Here is a 20,570-nt window from a genome sequence, read left to right on the forward strand (position 1 = left end):
AAAGGATGCCTGAGACATTGTTCTTTGGAACAGGATAATAAAACATGTTCAAGGCTGGAACCAGGCTGCAGATTATATTTAATTATGATTTTTCTAAACTTTTCTGATTCCTTTGTTCCATCAGTCACAGCCCATTTAAAGATCCAGTCCCCTGCAGGGAAACATCGCTGATTTATTAAAGCTCGGCTGCTGCACCTGCTGCATTATGATTCTTATGTAGGACTCGCAACGGTTTTCTTGTTAAACCAGTTTAATCTTGCACGCAGACAAGATAAAAGATGGCTGCAGCTGTCACAGGAATCTAAATGAACAGCCTCGTCAGCGGATGTTTTTTTCTCAGTATGTTTGCTTCCTAAATCAGTTTATTTGTGCAACGACTGATGAAAAACCAGCAGCAGTTACCCAAAGATGGGCGAGCCAGTCAAAGTGTTTATGCAGCTAGCTTTAACAGTTTGTCCCAGGCTCTGTGCGGCCCTCTACAGGCCCCGGACTGAGGCCAACAGCAGCAAAGAAAGATGTTTGCATAATGGAAAAGAGCTCAGCCCTCATCCAAAGACCTGAAAGAAGTTTTCAAGAGTTTGTTTCATATTTTTATCCTGATTGTTGAGCGAACCGGTTGTGAAACGCGTCCCGAGTAAACGCCAGATGTCCACATGTTTGGCAGAACATCGATCAAATAAAGACTTGAAAAGGTCAAAAGGTTAGATCATCAGGTACGGGCACATACACGACTGAATTAATCGTGAGCAGAGAACGTGACAGAGCGATCGCTCGAGATTCCTCTCGGGTGAAGTCGACTCTCTACTCTCTCAGTTTTACTCAGCTTTGGGAAATCAGCCAAAGAAAAAGTTCAGACCTGCAGGTGTGGTTAATCGAAGTGATTATATCAACGACTCTAGATTAAAGATGAAAGACTTTGTAACTGCTTCTTCTGTATTATTTTACATTTTTATGACTTGACGACATCCAAATGTCTCCTTCAGGATGTTATTTTTGCCAAAACTAAACAGAATCTAAAGTAAACATGAAGGAACTTTTTCAGTATTTGTTTCCAGCCTGCAGGGTGAGACCAGCAGTGAGTCGGTCCCCATGTTAACGCTTTACAGCAGAAATAAACATGTTTACAGCCTGATACACAGCTGTACGGGTGCAGAAGGCTTTTGTAACTGACCTCTTTAAATTGTATTCAAATCTGCATTTGGGGCGTGGCCTAATACAGGTATAACAGGTGGGTGTAACTTAGCACTTGACCCTCTCTGTTTCCAAAACCAACAGGCGAAAGTGTGATAGCCACGTCCATCTTTTATATACAGTGTATGCACAGCAGGACTGGGCTTTGCTGGACTCATACTGGTCGGGTTAGTGAATGTGCTGCTGCCGCCTTCAACCAGTGTAATATCCATCCATCCATCCATTCGCTTATCCTTTTCAGGGTCGCGGGGGGCGCTGGAGCCTATCCCAGCTGTCATAGGGCGAAAGGCGGGGTACACCCTGGACAGGTCGCCAGTCTGTCGCAGGGCCAACACACAGGGACAGACAACCATTCACACCTAGTGGCAATTTGGATTATCCAATTAACCTATCCCCACAAACTGCATGTCTTTGGACGGTGGGAGGAAGCCGGAGTACCCGGAGAGAACCCACGCAAACACGGGGAGAACATGCAAACTCCACACAGAAAGACCCCGGCCTGATGGTGGAATTGAACTCAGGATCTTCTTGCTGTGCGGCAACAGTGCTAACCACCGTGCCACCGTGCTGCCACATTTTTAGCAGGATTGTGTTTGTGTGTATTTACACTTTTATACTTGCTATATTTATTATATCCTGTATGTTAGTCTGCTGAAACATAAGCTCTGCTCCAGTTTCACTGTACAGCGCCCGAGCACAGTGACAATAGAGGAATCTTTATCTTATCTTTATCTTTACACACACAAAGACAAAGGTGTGTGTGTGTTTCTACTATTCTGTTTTTGTACTTGTATCTTGGATGTTTGTGTACCTGCCAAATAACTGCAGTGAACTGCTCCATTTTGATGCTTAGTGCAGTCAGTTTGCGGTGTGCAGCACAGCTGGCACCAAAAGTTTCCGACTCAAAGTACGACTGCAAAATGTTCTTTAATTCAGCATCTTTCACTTTCAGCAGGGTCGGAGTACTTTCCCCTCCGTTCTCATAAATGAGATTCACTCTGAGCTGCTTCTGAAGAAGGATGTTTCTAGAAAGCAGCGGAGAGTATGAAGCGCGTCTTTGATGGTCTCTGTGTGGTTTTCACCTTTTTGCTGAGAAAAATTCCGCCTGTGCCGTTCGTGAGTTTATTTCTTTAAGTGCTGCAGCTACATCACAGAGGAAGACAAGATCCTGGCTGCTTCTGATCGGTGAGGTTTGACTTAGAGGATGTTTGCACGACGGTGGGCTTCTGTGTGGAGTTCCCCCTCGTTGTCTTAGTGAGAAAACCGGAGCAGCAGCCACAGACATCAGGCTGTCAGCGTTTACAGTCAGACTTCCTGTCTCTGCTCTGTGAAAACCCGCCGACTGTAACTGCTGCAGAGCAAACGCTGCTCTCATGTTTAAGGCTGTAAACTTTGAGAAACTAATGCAACAGGTGCAGAGTCACTGACGGGAAAAGTCACACACACACACACACACACACACCTGCACACACACACACACACACACCTGCACACACACACACACACACACACACCTGCACACACACACACACACACACACACACACAGAGACACATACACACACACATACACACACCTGCACACACACACACCTGCATACACACACACAGACACAGACACACCTGCACACACACACACACACACACACACACACACACACATACACACACCTGCACACACACACACCTGCATACACACACACAGACACAGACACACCTACAAACACACACACACACACACATACACACACCTGCACACACACACACACACACACATACACACACCTGCACACACACACACACACACACACACACACACACACACACACACACACATACACACACCTGCACACACACACACACACACACACACACACACACACACACATACACACACCTGCACACACACACACACACACACACACACAGACACAGACACACCTACAAACACACACACACCTGCACACACACACACACACACACACACCTGCACACACACACACACACAGACACACACACACACCTGCACACACACACACACACCTGCACACACACACACACACACACACACACACACAGACACACACATACACACACCTGCACACACACACACACACACACACACACACACACATACACACACCTGCACACACACACACACACACACATACACACACCTGCATACACACACACACACACACACACACACACACATACACACACCTGCACACACACACACACACACACACACACACACACATACACACACCTGCACACACACACACACACACACACACACACACACACACAGACACAGACACACCTACAAACACACACACACCTGCACACACACACACACACACACACCTGCACACACACACACACACAGACACACACACACACCTGCACACACACACACACACACACCTGCATACACACACACAGACACAGACACACCTACAAACACACACACAGACACACACACACACACACAGTGTTTAAATCTCATTTTATTTTTCTACTATGCAAGAAACTTCAAAACACTTTTTAAATGTTTGTTAAAGACAAATGTCTGTATGTGTTTGAATAAATCACTAAACAGTTTTTCACTTTTATTGTTTATACATTTGTAAATTGAATTTATGTTTTTTGTACTGAAAAAGCACTGACTGTATATGAAAGATGACCATCATAAGAAGAGGTTCATTTACCTTGTGGACAGACGATGGAGCTTCTTCTTCACAGACTGATTTAAGGACACGTACAGGAAGTCTATCATGCCACATACGTCTTTAAAATACTCTTATTGTTCCTTAACATTGCCGTCATGCTCACTGTGTCGCCTGTGTCGTGGGAGTAGCGAGCCAATTTTCATATCACAACACGTGTCGCAGGACACAGTCTTTGTGGTGCAGCATCCAGGTGTGCGCCTTTCAAGTTCGTAACTTGGCGTGTTGCGCTGGGTTGAAGGCACGAGGGTACGATCGTGTCATTTTTCCCACCATTTTAATGATGTTTCAGCTCAGGGCCATACAGTATCTGGCCTTCAAGTCTGCCGTCGTTAGCCGTTTCTGGGTCCAAACTCCGCTTCAGATCCCAAAGTCAAACGAACACTGCAGCATCACTGAGAGTTAAAAACTGTCTAAATTCTTTCATCTTTAATAAAATGATCAGCGTTGCTGCTTTACCAGGTGTAACAATTGAGTTTAACATGCAGGCATCCATAAAAACAGGATTTATGATGTTTAACAGAGTTAGAAGTTAGCAGGGAGTTAGCTCGCTAGCTTCCACCTAAACATGATATAGCATGTTCTGACTGAGAGATTTCTGACAAAATTCAAACGTACAGCTCTGCTATCACTTCCAACATAAATGAAAACATGAAGACATGCTATATAAATAAAATGGAATTGAGTTAGTGCTACGAGCTAACCATCACCAGACTCATGCAGTGTAGCAAAGTTACGGCTAGGTAGCTAACAGTAGCATGCTTGCTCAGGTTAATGCTACTAAAATTGTGTGGCTGGCTAGCTGAAGGACCATTAGACAGTGAAATGTGACTGATGAACAGAGGATGCTGCACACTCACTCAGCCAGCATTTACATTCAGTAATAATCTGCAGGGTCTCCCTGACGACCAGTCTTAACAGAGACAAAATTCAAAATTTGAAGTTGTGAAAATCATGAAAACACTGCGTCACGTTCTTACTAGAGTGGGTTTATATCTCATTCATCTCTGCATTTTATTTCACTTATCCCATTCAGGGACGCAGGGGGGCTGGAACTGGAACTTAAAACCATAACCTCACATCTGGAAAGTCTTTATTATCCTCATAAGTCAAGTTAGAAATAGATTTCTTTTCCCAAACATTCCCATACAATCTGATTCCACACGAGTCGCCCCCTGCTGGCCTTTATAAGAATGCATGTTGGAGGCTTCATTTCTAGTTTGTACAGGCTGCTTGGGAGCTGGATGAAACCAGGTCTATACGATGTTTTATTTCTCGGTGTAATCTGAGAGAATGGGGGCTGTACAGTAGCTCTGAAAGTCGGTGAAGAGCTGCAGGTTTGGCAGTCGCAGTGTTTTCAGCCATTGGTTCATGTTGTTTACAGACTTTGCTGGTTTGTGGTCACAGCAGCTTTCAGCCTCGATCTTTGTTCCCCAAACCTCAGAGTCCGACTCGCACCACAAATTAGTCTCATTTCCAGACACAAGTTTGTGTTCCCACGGGCTGGTTTTTAGAAAGGTGATCCTGCTTGAGTGAATGCACTTTGTTCCTTTTTTACCATGTTGATCATAACAACCTCTGTTTTTCCAAGTTACTCATATGCTAAGGATATTATTTATCCCTCTGACGGTGAATTCCTGATTTAAAAACAAACAAACAAACCAACCACAAAAAAAAAACAAAAAAAACCACTATCAGCCTGTGTTATTGCACGCTGTAAGTGACGACACGAGAGAGAAATCCACAGATTGTGAAATCACTGCAAACAGGCTGCCCTGAAAACAGCTGTGTTTCCCCCCCTTTTGTTTCCTTTGGTCCAAAACTGGTTTGATTGCTTTAGTTCACGATCCTTTTCATCCCCGGGCGCTGAACAGAAGATGACACACCCAGATGAATAATCCCAGGTCATGCAGAAAGTCAACTGTGCAGTCCCCGAGAGCAAATACGGAGCTGCGGTTCGGGCGGCGAAACCAAAGCAGAGGCTGCCTCTCAGTGGTCGCTTTCATTGATGCATTCAGAGAGTACAGATGCACATCTGCAGGCCTGTTGTTACCGAAACTCCGTTTACTTTACACATACTCTGCATAATAAAAACTGTTACTACAACAATGAAAGTACCAGATTGTGTTGTGGAGCTTTCTTTGCGGGTAAAAAGCAGCCAATGCCTAAACAAGAGCCTTAACCGTCCATCATAAAGCTGGAGCGCTGTGAAGCTTTAAATACACTCTGGCTCCCTGGAAGCAAATATAAAGAAATGAGGGTGAACACTTTTTCTATAAATAAAATAGTTTTATTTTGAAGAGTGGCGTCAGCTCGCTGTCGGGAGCGTGACGTCAGCGGGTGCGTTGTTGCAGAGTCACTGCGACGGTTCGACTGTAAACAAGCCGAGGACAGAGAAACGTCTCGAACTGAGTCCGAATGTCTGCGCTGTTATCTCCGTTAGTTCATCACGGCTCGTATTCATCCGTGTCCGGTTCCATGTAACCGTCCGTGCTCACTCTCCCCCCGAAGGAACAGATCTCGTTGTCCCGGAGAAAGAGTCGCTCAAAAACGTTCAGACCCTGAAGCTAGCTTAGCGTAGCTCTGGATAGCCTACCTGGCTAACCAACATCTGAGGGCCCGTTCAGAGGAAAAGCCCCTCTATGCCCTGGGCACCTCTCTCCCTTCACCGTGACTGGGATATCCTGAACCGTAAGTATGCCCTCCTGTATTTTAGAGGTGTTGCAAGCATTTTAACAGCAGTTAATATGACCTCCAATGCCGAACTAGCTAGTTAGCCTAGCAGCCTGCTAGCATTAGTGCAAAAGGTTTGAAAACACGCTCTTTACATGCAGAGATTTTCAGCGTTTCAGGCATTAACTAAGTCTAATTTTACTGCGAAAGCTCGACAGACGTGCATTAATCTCTCGGTGTCACGTTTCATTTCATTTATTCGGTTTATCTCAAGTAATGTGTTTTTATTGGCAGCGGCTCCGCTCGTCTTTAACTAGAGGCCTGCTAAACTCATTCACAGAACTCTGCGTGTCATTGTGGAGTGATCTCTGAGTTATTAGTTGTAATGTCTCAGTTAACGGTGGATAGCACTCATATTTCCTTCAGAAACGGAACCCCTGCTGTCGTGTTTTTTCCGAGTTTGCTGTCACGTTTATCACGTCTGCCGATCTGATTGGATTATCTATAGCCCAGCTGATCGATCAATAACATATCAACAATCTCAAAAGTTCAGTGTTTGTTGATTTATTGTTTATTTTAGAATTGATTTTAGCTCCTTGGATCAGCGAATATGGCCTTTATTTTTAATTGAATTTTTTCATTACTGGAGTAGTAGTTGGTAATTTTTTTAGAAAGGCAGAAAATACCTTCTTATGACCACTTAGGTCTGTCTGATATTTAATTTACTTGGAAATTAATAAAAAAAATGTTGACTCAGAAAACACAGAAATGCCTCTTTAAGGAGCTGAAATTATTTGTCTTTCTCATCTTCTGTGATGGTGTGTGTGTGTGTGTGTGTGTGTGTGTGTGATTTGATTAAAGACTAGTTCTAGTTAATTTTCTGATATTGTTTACTCGTCCAGTGTTTTCATTATACTGACTCTTTGAACAGCTGCTCCCACTAAGCAGCATATTCTCAGCGCCGCTTGATAACAGATGTGACTTTTAATTAAAATTGGAATCTCTGTGAAGGAAACCGTGATGCGCACTTACCTGTGTGGCTTCATCTGCAAAACACTGTTGTGTGTTTCTATTTTGTAGCTGGGTGGCTGGTCAGAGCGGCCTCCTCCCACCATGGAGGCAGGAGGGAAGGACTGTGAGGAGGAGACGCTGCAGATGGCGTTCAAGAAGCTGAGGGTTGATGCTGAGAGGTAAACACAGGCCAAAAAAAGTTTTTAATTTATTTTAAAATGATTTTTTAAAATTAAAACCCCCACAGGCCACTTTATTAGGTTCACCTGTTTGACTCCTTGTCTATTTAGCGAATCACATGGCAGTAACTCTGCTTTCCTCTCTCCTTCCAGTTTGCCCGGAGCTGTGAGTGTTTCGGAGGCAGTAACTTCCAGAGCAACATCGCGAGCTTGTCTCGACTCAAGCGGAGCGAAGCCCAAACTCGGCTGCCCGAAAGACAACTGGCACAGGTAGGCTGATTCTCTGGGAGACGCTCGATCACAGGAACAGACAGTGTGGATACTTGTGTCCATCATTGTGAGCTTTTTTCCACTGAGTCAGAAAAGAAGAGGAGGCACGTTTCGTTCTATCAGTTCCATCCTAAACACAGCCTCAGGACTCAGACACTCTGGTTCGACTTTTCTTAACTGGTGGATGCTTTAACTGTTCTAATCCAGTGGAGTGTAATGGTTTTTATTCAGCGTCATTAGGAAAAAAACAGGCTAAACTGGTTATTTTAACTCTAAGCTGAGTCATAAAGTTTAAGTCAGGCATTGTTTGCTTGTTTAATAAATACGTGAACACGTGAGGAGGAGATCTAACCCTCGTGTTTAGTGTTTTGTTTTGTTTTTTGTTCTAAAAACAACCTGTGAAGGTTGTGAATGTTAAGATGTGGCAGTCTGTGGAGAAGTATTCATTCATGCCAGTGATATTCCAACACTGGTGACTTTTTGGTTTTTACAGCAAAGAGTAAATGATTAAATGAAACTGACTAACAGAGCAGTAACCAGCTGCCTCTCCAGCTGGTGGTCTTTCTTCTGATGTGCAGCATCTGTGAGCTCGGCACAGTGGCACCGGCGCTCCGCCTGCTGCAGGTTCTGGTTACAGTGGCTCTTGATCTCAGAGCAGATCCTCAGAACAGAACCAGGACTGCAGATGCTAGCTGTGATCCAGGCTGATGGAGATAAAAGTCTGTCTGACATCAGGGGTTGGGTGGAATTGTAGCTCAGAGGTCAGCAAACATCTGGACTGAAAAATAAGAGCGAGGGTTTTTTCTAAGGTCAGACTTTGTGTTGTGTCTTTCAGGTGACGCCTCTTTTCTCGTTGAGTGTTTATTTTGGAGTTCTTCTTTGTGATATTTGATTTTCTCTCTCGTCCTTTTAGCTGCATGAGGAAAACTTCCAGAGGAGCATCCAGAACACAGCGCCGTCGCAGGTCCAAGTCGCCCATCCTCCACCCACCGAAGTTCACCTACTGCAGCACCTCCGGAGCGTCTGCACTGTCGCCCCCTAGTGGTTGCCCGAAGCACCAGCGCCTGGCCGCGCCTGAGCCTGCCCCACCTCGTCCGGCAGCAGACGGACTAGCTGCCTCGCCCGTGGCCATCCCGGTCCCAAAAGAGCACTCCTCTCCAGGCTCACCCGGGCATGTCCCCACTCTGGTTTTTGGATCCTGTGCTGCTTATGAGACGCATATTAGAAGCGTGGCTTCCCCACAGTCCTCACAAGAGATCCCCACTATCATCACCGCTACGTCCGGGCTGGCCGGAGGAAAGTCGAGTGAGGACAGCAGCCCGCAGAGCAGCGAAACCCGAACGGGAACATCCCCAAGATCCAGACCGGCAGAGGCTGCTGACTTCCGAGCTCTGTCCGAACTCCACAGTGGCAGGTCTGCCGAGGGTCCCCACGCCGCCTGTTCCTGTGCCCAGAGAAGCAGCTCAGAGTCTCAAGAGGACGGCAAGCAGGGGGTCGAGTGTCAGTGCCATCATCAAGGGTGGCACGGTGTGGAAGTCTACTCCTTCACGGGGCTCCGCAACGTCATATCGGAGTGTGAGAGGAGCCTGCCGAGCAGCGAGGAAGCATCCAGAACTCTCAGCTGTAACGCGGCGGCGTCTCCGGCGCTGTCGTCAGGCTCCCCTCGCTCCTGCTCAGAGCAGGCGCGCGCCTACGTGGATGACATCACAATAGAGGACCTTTCTGGCTACATGGAGTATTATTTATACATCCCCAAAAAGATGTCGCACATGGCCGAGATGATGTACACTTAGAGTCAGATTTATTATTACCACTATTATTATGTCAGATAAGGAAAATGATAAGACGGTAACAAGGGTATTTTTTTCTGTCGATGAGAGAAAAGTTGGCCTTGGAGGAAAGTAGGAAAGGTGCTAGTAGAAGGAAGAGTTAGGAATAAAAGTTTCATTTAAATGGACAAAGGTTGGCCACAACATTAGAACCACTCATAGGTGAGATCCACATGTTAAGTTGTGACGTTCTGTTAATCCACGTCTGTTATATTCCCACGCTCTGTTACAGCAGCAAAACAAAACAGCTCCTGGCCCGATCGAGGGTCTGTGAGAGCCCAATTCACAGAGGCCCCTGAGCCCATAGGAACCAGCCCCGGGGGCCACAGGCTGCCGTTTCAAAGCTGGTCCAAGCACATCCTGCTAGCGCTCTGCTAGCGTTAACTTTAACCCACCTTTCTGGAGGTGGAGCCGGGGGGCTGGAGGCTTTTCCAGCTGACATAGGGCCAGAGGCAGGTCTGTCACAGGGCTAATGCACAGAGACAGGTTGCTGTTTTTCTCATGAAATTCTCATAAATTTGCATGAAGATTAAACGTTATTCTGAATAATTGTCATAAATTCAGTATAAGTTTGGTTTAGTGGGTCAGTGACACAGTGTCAGCCTGTAAACCCACAACCAGAGGTGCACGGCTGCCCGCTGTGCCTGCAGTAGGGGAGGGTGTGACTTTTGAATGTTAGAAAAATCATTAAGTTATAAAAATGCAACTTTTTTTTTTGTCTTTCTTTTTTCTTCGGGTGAGTGAAAGGACACATACCTACAAATGTAGGAAAAACATTGATACTAACTACAAGACGGTGAGATTAATGTGACAAAAATAATCCAGAAATGAGGCCCAGAGCCTTCGACTGCGCTTCAAACGTGTTGAAGTGGATTATATTTGAATCCAACGTGTTTTGATAGCACGCTCTCTCAGATTTGTTTAAAGATGCTTCGTATCCAGTAACTCTGATAACCAGAAGCTGTCGTATTTTGGAGCCTGACTGTCAGTAGGTGTGCAGACCGTGTCAGGCAGGCGGCTTTAATGTTGTGGCTGATGGCCACAGAATAGACTAACCCACGTTTAATGTTTCTGTTTGTCTTTCTGTGATTTTTACTAAATCTGACAGAAACTCGTCACAGCCAGCTGTTTCGCTTTAGTTTCGCCTTTCTCTTTGTGCCCTGTGGATCACTTTTCTTTCTTTGTTTGTTTTCGGTTTACAAATGAAGTTGCCAAAGCTCCTGGTGCTGGGTCTTGCAGAAGACAGGAACACGCGAACTTGTCATGCCAAGTGTGATTCTGTTTTTGGTGTTTGTGGCGACCTCAGGAGTCGCCCGTCTGGATTTAATTTCACTCAATAAAGAAGTAAAAAATGGAGAATTCGTCGTCTTCACTCGTGTCAATGAAGCTAATCAGAGATTTTTCTAACATGCTCGCACGGAGTTTACAGGGAGTAATAAAATAATTTCAACACAAACCCTGAAGCCCCAGTCACAGTCACAGATGGCAGTTATCAACAACTGTCTCTTAAACCATGCTCTCTGCTTTAGGCTCTGGGCACGCTCACAAAAAAGGGGCGTTTCCCGTGTCTTGTGCACAAATTGATCCCCATGAGTGTCACCTGCTTGAGTGATAAGTTATATCATGATAAAATGGTGTCTAAAATCTATAAAGAACATAATAAAAGTAACAGTAAATGCAACACTGCAGCAATATGACAAATTATTGTTCCATAAAAATGCTAAACGTGTGTTTTGGCACACTAAAACAATTTAACTCCAGCCTCACATTAGAGTTTAAGCTGGATCCATTTAAAAGTCCCACAGTCTAAAAACGCAAACGTGAAAAATGCTTCTGTCACAGATTAAAGGGAAATTTATCTGATTGAATAGATAGTCTGTGTGAGTAAACTATAAAAACATTCTATATTTCCTGCTTCACCAAAATAATACATGTAATCTCCAGTGACAGTGTGAGGCACAGTTTGAGCTGCTGTACCAATCAGGGAAAATGTGGCACTTTCAGTTGATTTTAAGATAGAAATGAACCTACCTCGCTCCAGACCAGGTGATGTGTTACTGTGTTACCAAGGTGATATAGCCAGGTAAAAAGCCATGTTTATATCAGGAAGCTCTCAGAACACAGTCTCTGACTGTAAACAGTAAACGCTGTGAACTGTTGATGAAGCCAGTGTGTGAATGGGTGGATGACAGGTTGTGTAAAGCGCTTTGGGGTCCTTAGGGACTAGTAAAGCGCTATACAAATACAGACCATTTACTATTTACCAAGCCATTCATTTTTCATTTTTCTCTGACCTACCTGCAACCAAACCGCAGCTTTTGCACTACAATTTTGCCTCTGGCTAAAACTGGGTTGGGCCAGTATTTTGTTGTAGGAGAGATTACTTTCTATGCTTACCCGATTCTGCCCAACAGAAGAGTTTCATCATATTTTTAATCATAAAATAGAAGATGTAAACTGGGATTTAATATCACAGATACATCTGAGCCATGGAGGATGAAAAATGATATAAATAGACTAATAAATACTTGGATAAATGTCAAGACTAACAATGAAAATCTTAAATACAAACTTTCATAATAAAAATGATGAAATCAAAATGTGTCTCTATATTTCACCAGTTTCATTTTTGTCAGGCTGTTTTGTAATTTATTTATTTATTTCCTAAAGTAAGATAACGGTATTGTGATTGTCCCTTTACACTAACAATGTCGTTTTTATAAAGCTAGTTGTGTATTTATTCGTAAATGTGGCATTGTTTGTCCTCCATAACGGGCCACTAGTCGCCTTCCGCTGACATACATTATGGGAGCACGGTGAGGGTGTGGACCAATCAGCCGGCGCCAACTGGACGCTGTCCCCGGAATGCTCTGTTTCCGTCCAATCAGAGACGAATGCGTGGAGGACTCCGGAACGAGTCGGACTTCTCGACCAATGAGGTGCTGGCGTAGCGTGACGTGGCGCCGGAAAGACCACACTGATCGTTCACTTTACCGGCGTTTGTGCAGAAGCGGCTGCGGTCCATGAGTGCGGAGTCTCCCTGTCCAACAGCGGTTAACCGGGCGGCATTCTGAGTGTTTATCCTCGCAGAAATGTTGTGTTTGAGCGGGTTGTCGGTGGCGCTCGCCCTCGCTCTCGTGCCGGGTTCCTCCGAAGCCTTGAAGGAAGGAGACTGTGAAGGTAGGTCCGTGTGCTAGCTTCAGTTAGCTTAGCTACAGCGACCAGGGTTCAACAACTTTTCAAAGACCTCCACCCGAAAGCGGTCTAAAGTCCACTGCCAGGGTTACCGTGGCGAAGGGAGCGGAGCTGGTGTTTACAGGGGTGTCACTATTCCAAAAAGAGGGGGGAGGAAGCATCCAGAGCTAATGTTCCCGTGTTACCAGAATAACGAGCTTCATCACTTCCAGTAAACCAAAACTCACCTGCAGACACACCTGGCAGCATCCTGTGAGCGCGAGCCACAGACGGGATATCTGCAGGCTGACACAGAATCAAACATCAGGATGTAAAAGTCTGAAGCTTCACCTGTGAAATGGTTGGATTGGCTGTTGTAGCCAGGTTGGAAATCACCTTAAAAAGTGACCACGTGTTTGAGAACATGTAAATGAAGTGTAAAAACCAACGAGCCTTAAAGTCAGGGGCCTATCAGGACCCCAGTTTGTGCCACAAAGTGAGTTTTTTTAAGTCTAATATCTTTGCTCATATTTATAAATAGTCAGCATCAACAGGATGTGCCAATAGGTTGGATATAAAATAAAATGAAGTGTTTTGCAGGTATCATTATGACTTTATAACTATTGTACATACTGTTCCACATTATAAACAAGCCAGTCCTTCTTGGCCACTTAAACTATCTCAATATAACTGTTATGTTACATTTGTTCTACTTCCTGCTGCCCTCTTGGCTTCATCTCTCTTTTTAATGTCAATGAGAGTTTTACATTTATAAATAAAGAATATATTAGAGTCGCTTTGACAGAGACTGATGGAGCTTCTACCCATGACAGAAATATTCCTTCTGGCTTAAAATAGCATGCCATCTCTGTTTCTATCAGGAGAGGTGTGTTTGACATATGGTTCAGAGGTTGTAGGCCAACAAGTCATTTACAGTAGTTTAAATACTGGAAATCACTTTTTGACCCACCAGTGGGAATCATCCTGAGGTCTGGTGGTGGTCTAACTTAAATAAAATAAGCTCTTTTAAACCTTATTTGTGTTTTAATCAGCTCTGACTGGATATTCTAGACATGCAGGTTTTATTTCTCACTGACTGTTGAATTTAACTTTCAGTCTCCCAGCAAATTCCAATTAAAGTGCGCAGTAGGGCTGAACGATTATGGAAAATAATCTAATTGCGATTTTTTTGCCCCAATATTGCGATTGCGATGCGATATGCGATTATTTTTTAAGGTCTTTGTCTTCTGTATTATTAAACAAAGACAAGCAATACATCATATAGTATGGCCAATACTATATTACATTAATTTTAAACCGTTCTTTCCTGGAAGACAGACCTCTGTTATGATGACATGAGGTGATGCATGAATTGATGACTGACATTTTTATTTAACTTCTTCAATCACAACAGTATATTTGAACATACACAATAGTTTATTTTTAGCTTACAAACATCTGAGCATAAAGTGCTGACAAGGAACCCTGGTGTAAACATTAAAATGAAAGTCAGTACAATGTGCAGATTGCAGAAATATACATAAACAAAATCAGTGGCTTTACCACACTCAGTTTTTCCACATCTGTGAACTACTAGACAGTCATTCAATTAAAAAATAATATTAAATAAATAAAACTAATAAATAAAAAATACACACATCTTACTGATCTCTGCAGTCAGTAACATTACACATAAAGTGAAACATAATAGCAATTGTATAAACACACACACAAACACGCCTTTAAAGTTTAAAGGCGTGAAATTGGACGGTCTAGTTCTGATTAGCGTCACCGCTGTCTCGGTGGAGTTTAATAAACTCGGCCGTCTGCTTCTTGCTATCTAAAATATAACCAGACACTGGTGTAAATTCTCGACTGTCTCATACTTCTGTTTAATAAGTTTTCTGTTTGACGTTTAGTCAGCTGTGTGAAAACCAAGGAGGAACCCACCCGGGGGATTAATAAAGTTTTATTTTATCTAATCTAATAACTTTAATCTCAGCCAAACCGATTTACTCACGAACAAACAAAACACTGAAAAAAGCCCAACAATAACATTTTTAGGTTGTCTAAGTGACTTATATATCACGTTTAACCCGAGCAGCGAAACTCCGCGGTGATCTGAAAATGATGTGCCGGGAGTTGTGCCGTTCTCGGCCGCATCAGTAACCCTCGAGCTCCCGGCTAGCTGTCGAGCTGGTGGGTAGCAGACGCCTCTGAAAACGTCGAAGCACTTTTGCAAATATGGGATATCTTGATAAACCGAGCAGATATTTGATGTTTACACAACTACTTTCTCGCCTGAAAATATGTTAAAAGTTTATTTTGTGACCCTGAAAGATTAGTATGAGTAATTTTAAAACTTAGTAGCGGCCGCCATTGCTGGAAACTGGAGTTTGGCTGGGCCGCGCTATGAATTCTGGGATATGGTAGTAATTTGGACAGCCTTCGGCGCGTCGCTGTGACGTAATCGGTCTACAAATGCGGCCTCAGGAGGATGCAGCCCATGAATTTGGACATGTCCAGAGTATAATCGCAGCCTTTGCGGTTAGAAAATTGCACTTGATCATGTCGCGATATTATCGCAAATGCGATATATCGTTCAGCCCTAGTGCGCAGGGTCTTTTCAGAAAGTCTGCGCGTGTCAGTATTTGCATCTAGTTGTTCTCCTTCATTCCTGATATGGAATAAGTTGTTTCTATCGTAAATCTCTGCTGCTTTCAGTTACTCTTTCAGGTTGCAGACGGCTCCGTACGTCCGTTGTCATTTCTGTATGATGACAGACTGTTTGTGAAAAACATAAATCTAAGTTTTTATCTGACAAAGTGTCAAATTCAGTTTTTATTCAATGAGGGGAAAAAATGAATAAGAAGTCGTCACATTTTAAACATCCTAATTATTTTTTAAATAAAGGAAAATCTAATCTATATATAGATTGTACGGTACTACATATTTAATAAGATGAGGGACTTTGTTGTGACTGGCTTGTGTTTTTCTTTCTACACAAAGATTTAACCGCTCGTCGAGTTGACTTTTGTTTTCCTGTTTCAGTGTGCGTGACCTTCCTGGGGAAGTTTTATCAGTCGCTGAAGGACAAGGATGTAAAGTTTAACAGCGCAGACATCGAGAAGGCGCTCACGGCGAGCTGCAAAGACACCAAAGGCAAAGAAAATCGCTTTGTGAGTAAAACGCGTTTACATGTTTCTGGAAGCTGGAGGTGGTTGGATCGATTAAAATGAACCTGAGCTGGAGATTCAACATGTCAGAACAGGTGTGTGTGAATGAGAGTGAGGAGATGAAATGTTAGAGAGGCGAGGCTGAGATGGTTTGTGCAGAGGAGGGATGGTGGAAATGTTAAAGATTCATGGATGTAGTGAAGGAGGATGTGCCGAGATGGAGGCAGATGGTCCTCTAAGGTTTTGCAGTACAAGCTACAGGAATGAGTGTGATTAAATGCCCCCCCTCCCCCCACAACCATAATCCTGGTCAGTTAAACGAATTATTCAAATTTTATCACCATGGTTTGATGTCACCTGCCACAGCCCGGGTGTCAGGATCAGCACCTGCAGCTCTCTGATGTGGAAAGTGTCTGTGAGCTGAATCTTTTTTGCTGGTTTTCTGACTTTCAGACTAGTTTTCTCCTGTTTAAACACCCAGACAGTGCAAGTCAGGGGTGTCCAAACTTTTTTCACTGAGGGCCACATACATAAAAATATAGGAGGGTCTGGGCCACTTACTAGAAATTAGATATATAACCTTAACTTTAGTGTATTAAAGTTAGAAAAATCACTTAAAAGTGGTCGAATATGTTATATTGTTGAATATAATTAAAGACAAAACTGCCTTCATCACAGCTTTCCATAAATGGATCTTTATTGATTTATTCAGAAAAAGCTTTGGCAGCTCGTTCTCACAACAGCCTCACATTTCTTCTTAGACAGAAGATTTACAGTACAGAGAAAAACCAATAAAGATGGGACGGGTACATTTCAAGTTTGTTGTTTAAGTTATTAGGCTCAGGAACACACCTATGAACGTTCGTTTGAAACCATTATCGACATTAACAGACTGAACTGGACTTAATAACAGGAGTGCATCATTTTAGTAAATTCTTCTGGTGAGTATCAGCTGCGCTGGGTATGTAAATCGGGCCGTCCAGCTGCGGTGCTGATCCGACGCCACTCGTGCCAAAAATCCGGACAAATGTTTCTTGATCAAGGAGCAGATCTGCATCAGATGAGATCAGCTGACTACGTGTGCGTGCGCTGTGCACAGCGGTGTGTACTCTGCGTGTTAACAAGAAAAACGCATATAAGAAAGTGGTGCACCAAAGCAGAGTAGTGACAAGACTCATGCGTATTATTGATATTTGAAGCATGTGCACATGCATGCTTATTAACACACGGGTACTGTGGAATATATTTTTAAAGCGCTCGTGCTCTCGTCCACTCCCCGCAAAAAAATAGCAGCTGTGCGGCGTCTGTGGCATCGGTGCTCTCATCGCATGCAATGGAGTAAAAATCAAAAGCGCAGCTTCATCAGACAGTTGCAGTTTAATGTTGGCTGACGAGTCTCCAGTGCGTCGCACGACTGGATTTCTGGACACGCTGACGTTGTTGAAGTCCTGCACTTTTTCCGGGCTCATTATTTCGGTGACTTTAATGAGGCCGTGTTTTATGAGGTCTCCATCTGAAAAAGGCTCGCCATGTCTCGCGATGAGTTGGGCGACCTCACAGCTCGCTATTGGAGCCTTTTCCTGGACTTTTTGAGCACGAAATAAATACTGCTGCTGACCCTGCAGGAGAGCTACGCTTTGCTTTAATTTCTGCTCTGGCTCAGCACCAGTGTCGGATGCACAGGCCTGATGTTTGGTTTCATAATGACGTCGTACATTATCCTCTTTCATAACTGCCACAGTTTCAGTGCAGATCAAACAGACACACTTCCCCTTGAGTTCTTTGAAGAAATCTTCACTCTCCCACCGTGTCTGAAATGTTCTGCACTCACTTTTCTACTTTTCGCTTCTTTGGTTCTGCCATGTTTAGTAACTTGGGGGTAAATTTCTTCTGTGATGTCCTTTTTGGTGGAGCAACTGCCTTGATCAACAGCAGCTCCCCCTGGTGTTAAAACTAAGAAGTGCAATGCACTCAAGCAAAAGTTGAAGTGTGGCCATATTCTATTCTATTTATGAAATTACTTGCGGGCCAATTAAAAATGGATCACGGGCCGCAGTTGGTCCGCGGGCCGGAGTTTGGACACCCCTGGTGTAAGTGAATGTGATCGCAGTTTATATGAAAATGTTTGAGTTCAGTCATGTTGTGTTTGGGCAGCTTGCCACCACTAGGGGGTGCAGCGCTGCTCCCTGGGACAGAGACCTTCCTGTGTTTGGTTTTTGTAAATGGACTCTTATGATGAACCGTTTGAAGCAGACGTTTTCTATTTTAGCACGTGACGCAGCAGAATCCAGCAGAGTGACCGAAGCCGCTCGTGTTTCATTCGTCTTTAACTTTTTGATTTCTCCTCCCTGTTCTGTGTTCAGTGTTACTACATCGGTGCAACGAGTGACGCGGCAACCAAGATGATCAATGAGGTTTCCAAACCGCTCAGCTACCACGTCCCCGTGGAGAAGATCTGCGAGAAGCTCAAGAAGAAGGACGGCCAGATCTGTGAGCTGAAATACGGTGAGGAGGGAAGAGTGCGGATCTTCTCGCCTAACAAACGGTTGAGCCCCACAGTTCAGGAAGTCAACAATAATAATAAAAAACAATAATAGTAGCTTAGCTGGTGTATTATTTATAGAATTATATTTTATTTATAAACCAGCTTTAAGAAAATACGTCCTTTGTTTGATACATGAAATCATCAATTTAACTGTGGCTGATCGATGAGTACCGACCCTTCAAAATAAGAGCGGTGAGTGTCTGAGATGATTTAAAAACGGCTGACGTGAATAAACTGTCGCTCACAGAGACGGCGCAGCTGCTCGTAGACAACACGTGGACTCATGAATCCACATGAATCAGCCGTGCTCTGATTATTTCAGTCTTATTGATTTTTTTTCTTGCTTTCCTTGCAGATAAACAGTTGGACCTGACCTCAGTGGACCTGAAAAAGCTTAAAGTGAAGGACCTGAAGAAGATCCTGGAGGAGTGGGGCGAGTCGTGCAAGGGCTGCGCTGAAAAGTCCGACTTCATCCGCAAAATCACAGAGCTGATGCCCAAGTACGCGCCGGCAGCCGCCAACGCACGGACAGACCTGTAAAAACATAAATATATGGACTCTGATCAGACTGCAATCCAGCGCAGAGAAGAAGGCGGAGCGGGAGTTTTGTTGGGCATGCTTGTTTTGTTTTTTTAATATTTGAAGAGGCAGTTTCAGAAGTATAGATGTTAGCGTAGTCCTGATCTGTACTTCTAAGTGAGGGAGAGCCAGCAGCAGCTGTAGTTAATAATCTTCACAGTGACTGCCTAAATAAGACCTCCAGTTTTCTTCACCACATTGACTCGGATGTTTATAAATTCTAAGTGTGTGCGACTGAGCCGTGATGAGGGAAATTCAAACAGTAAGAGGAGCCTGGAGTGACCGAGGAGCCAAACATGGAGAAACCTGTAACGAGTTACCTGTACATTTATGTGAAGATCAAAACAGGAGCTGCTGATGGAGAATTCGGCTACTTTTCATTTGTCTAAATGTCAAAAAATAATAAATCCAGACTAAAATAAGATGATTGGGTTTGGATCTCCTGATCGTTGCCATCGTATTGGTTCCCAAACAGGTGCTCAGAGCGGCGTTTCCTTTAAATTGGGGAAAATACTCAGATACAGAAAAGATACCAGAGCTAGGCTCATGTGGCGGAGAGGAGGAGAACACTGGGAGATGATGTCACCTGGAAGTTTTCCTGAGGAGGAGACGTTTAAAGTTTCTGGTCGGAGAAGCTCCTCCCACAGATCCCCTCTGACATGAGCTCCGCTGTTTCCATGGTGACTGCAGGACGGGTGGATGTACTGAGACTTGTGGGTGATCCTGACATACTGAGTGTTTGTTCAGCTCCACCCTGCCGTGATCTGTTTCAGGAAAGCTGCAGTTTGTTTCTGTTCTCGTTAGATTGAAGGTCTCTGCAGAATCGTCCCGTCACCTTCTCGGCCAGTGAGAAAGCTCCGCCTCCCTCAGGTTAAAATGACGGTTCAGGCCCCTCCCTCCTCCACCATCCTCTCTGGTGTCAAGTACAGAAAAAACCCTGCTTTTCCCTGGAACGTTCCCACTTCTACTGCGCTGTTTGGATCATTTGTGCTTGCCGCTCGGGTTTGTTAGGATTTACGAGTGGCCCCGGGTCGAGTGCGGCGCTGGACTTCACGGCTCTTGGAAAAAGATTAGCACAAAACTTCAAACCACCGATGACAAGTGTGGGTGACTGTCAGCAAAGCAGGAAACTTTATTTAGGATAATATTTAAGGGTTTTTTCTCTTCAATTTCTAATAAATAAATACAGTTTCTGACTTTTTTTACATCCACCTT

At 44.1% G+C, this 20,570-nt stretch overlaps 2 protein-coding genes across 2 annotated transcripts; both read left to right on the forward strand.

Moving 5' to 3' along the window:
* Window positions 1-6,272: 6,272 nt before the first annotated feature.
* oser1 (oxidative stress responsive serine-rich 1) lies at window positions 6,273-11,240 on the forward strand. The gene is made up of 4 exons (XM_085275334.1): window positions 6,273-6,610; window positions 7,673-7,782; window positions 7,936-8,052; window positions 8,966-11,240. The coding sequence occupies exons 2-4, from the start codon at window positions 7,706-7,708 to the stop codon at window positions 9,843-9,845; spliced, it is 1,074 nt and encodes a 357-aa protein (XP_085131460.1). The 5' UTR covers window positions 6,273-6,610; window positions 7,673-7,705; the 3' UTR covers window positions 9,846-11,240.
* Window positions 11,241-12,853: 1,613 nt separating this feature from the next.
* On the forward strand, window positions 12,854-19,777 carry manf (mesencephalic astrocyte-derived neurotrophic factor). Its single transcript, XM_085275335.1, has 4 exons — window positions 12,854-13,061; window positions 16,107-16,234; window positions 18,595-18,736; window positions 19,132-19,777. The coding sequence occupies exons 1-4, from the start codon at window positions 12,974-12,976 to the stop codon at window positions 19,314-19,316; spliced, it is 543 nt and encodes a 180-aa protein (XP_085131461.1). The 5' UTR covers window positions 12,854-12,973; the 3' UTR covers window positions 19,317-19,777.
* The last annotated feature ends 793 nt before the right edge of the window (window positions 19,778-20,570 follow it).

The sequence above is a fragment of the Mchenga conophoros genome, linkage group LG5 (genome assembly GCF_057382185.1).
Source record: "Mchenga conophoros isolate Kocher_MC1m ecotype Shallow Benthic linkage group LG5, M_conophoros_male_GT1.1, whole genome shotgun sequence".
Classification (NCBI taxonomy): Eukaryota; Metazoa; Chordata; class Actinopteri; order Cichliformes; family Cichlidae; genus Mchenga; species Mchenga conophoros.

What these genes read in the sequence shown, in the direction of transcription:
- oser1 (XM_085275334.1), top strand. Translation starts at nt 7,706, where the DNA reads ATGGAGGCAGGAGGGAAGGACTGTGAGGAGGAGACGCTGCAGATGGCG. An exon ending in CTGAGGGTTGATGCTGAGAG is followed by an intron (nt 7,783 to 7,935) that starts GTAAACACAGGC and finishes CTCTCCTTCCAG; the next exon opens with TTTGCCCGGAGCTGTGAGTG. An exon ending in CCGAAAGACAACTGGCACAG is followed by an intron (nt 8,053 to 8,965) that starts GTAGGCTGATTC and finishes TCGTCCTTTTAG; the next exon opens with CTGCATGAGGAAAACTTCCA.
- manf (XM_085275335.1), top strand. Translation starts at nt 12,974, where the DNA reads ATGTTGTGTTTGAGCGGGTTGTCGGTGGCGCTCGCCCTCGCTCTCGTG. An exon ending in AAGGCAAAGAAAATCGCTTT is followed by an intron (nt 16,235 to 18,594) that starts GTGAGTAAAACG and finishes TTCTGTGTTCAG; the next exon opens with TGTTACTACATCGGTGCAAC. An exon ending in GATCTGTGAGCTGAAATACG is followed by an intron (nt 18,737 to 19,131) that starts GTGAGGAGGGAA and finishes CTTTCCTTGCAG; the next exon opens with ATAAACAGTTGGACCTGACC.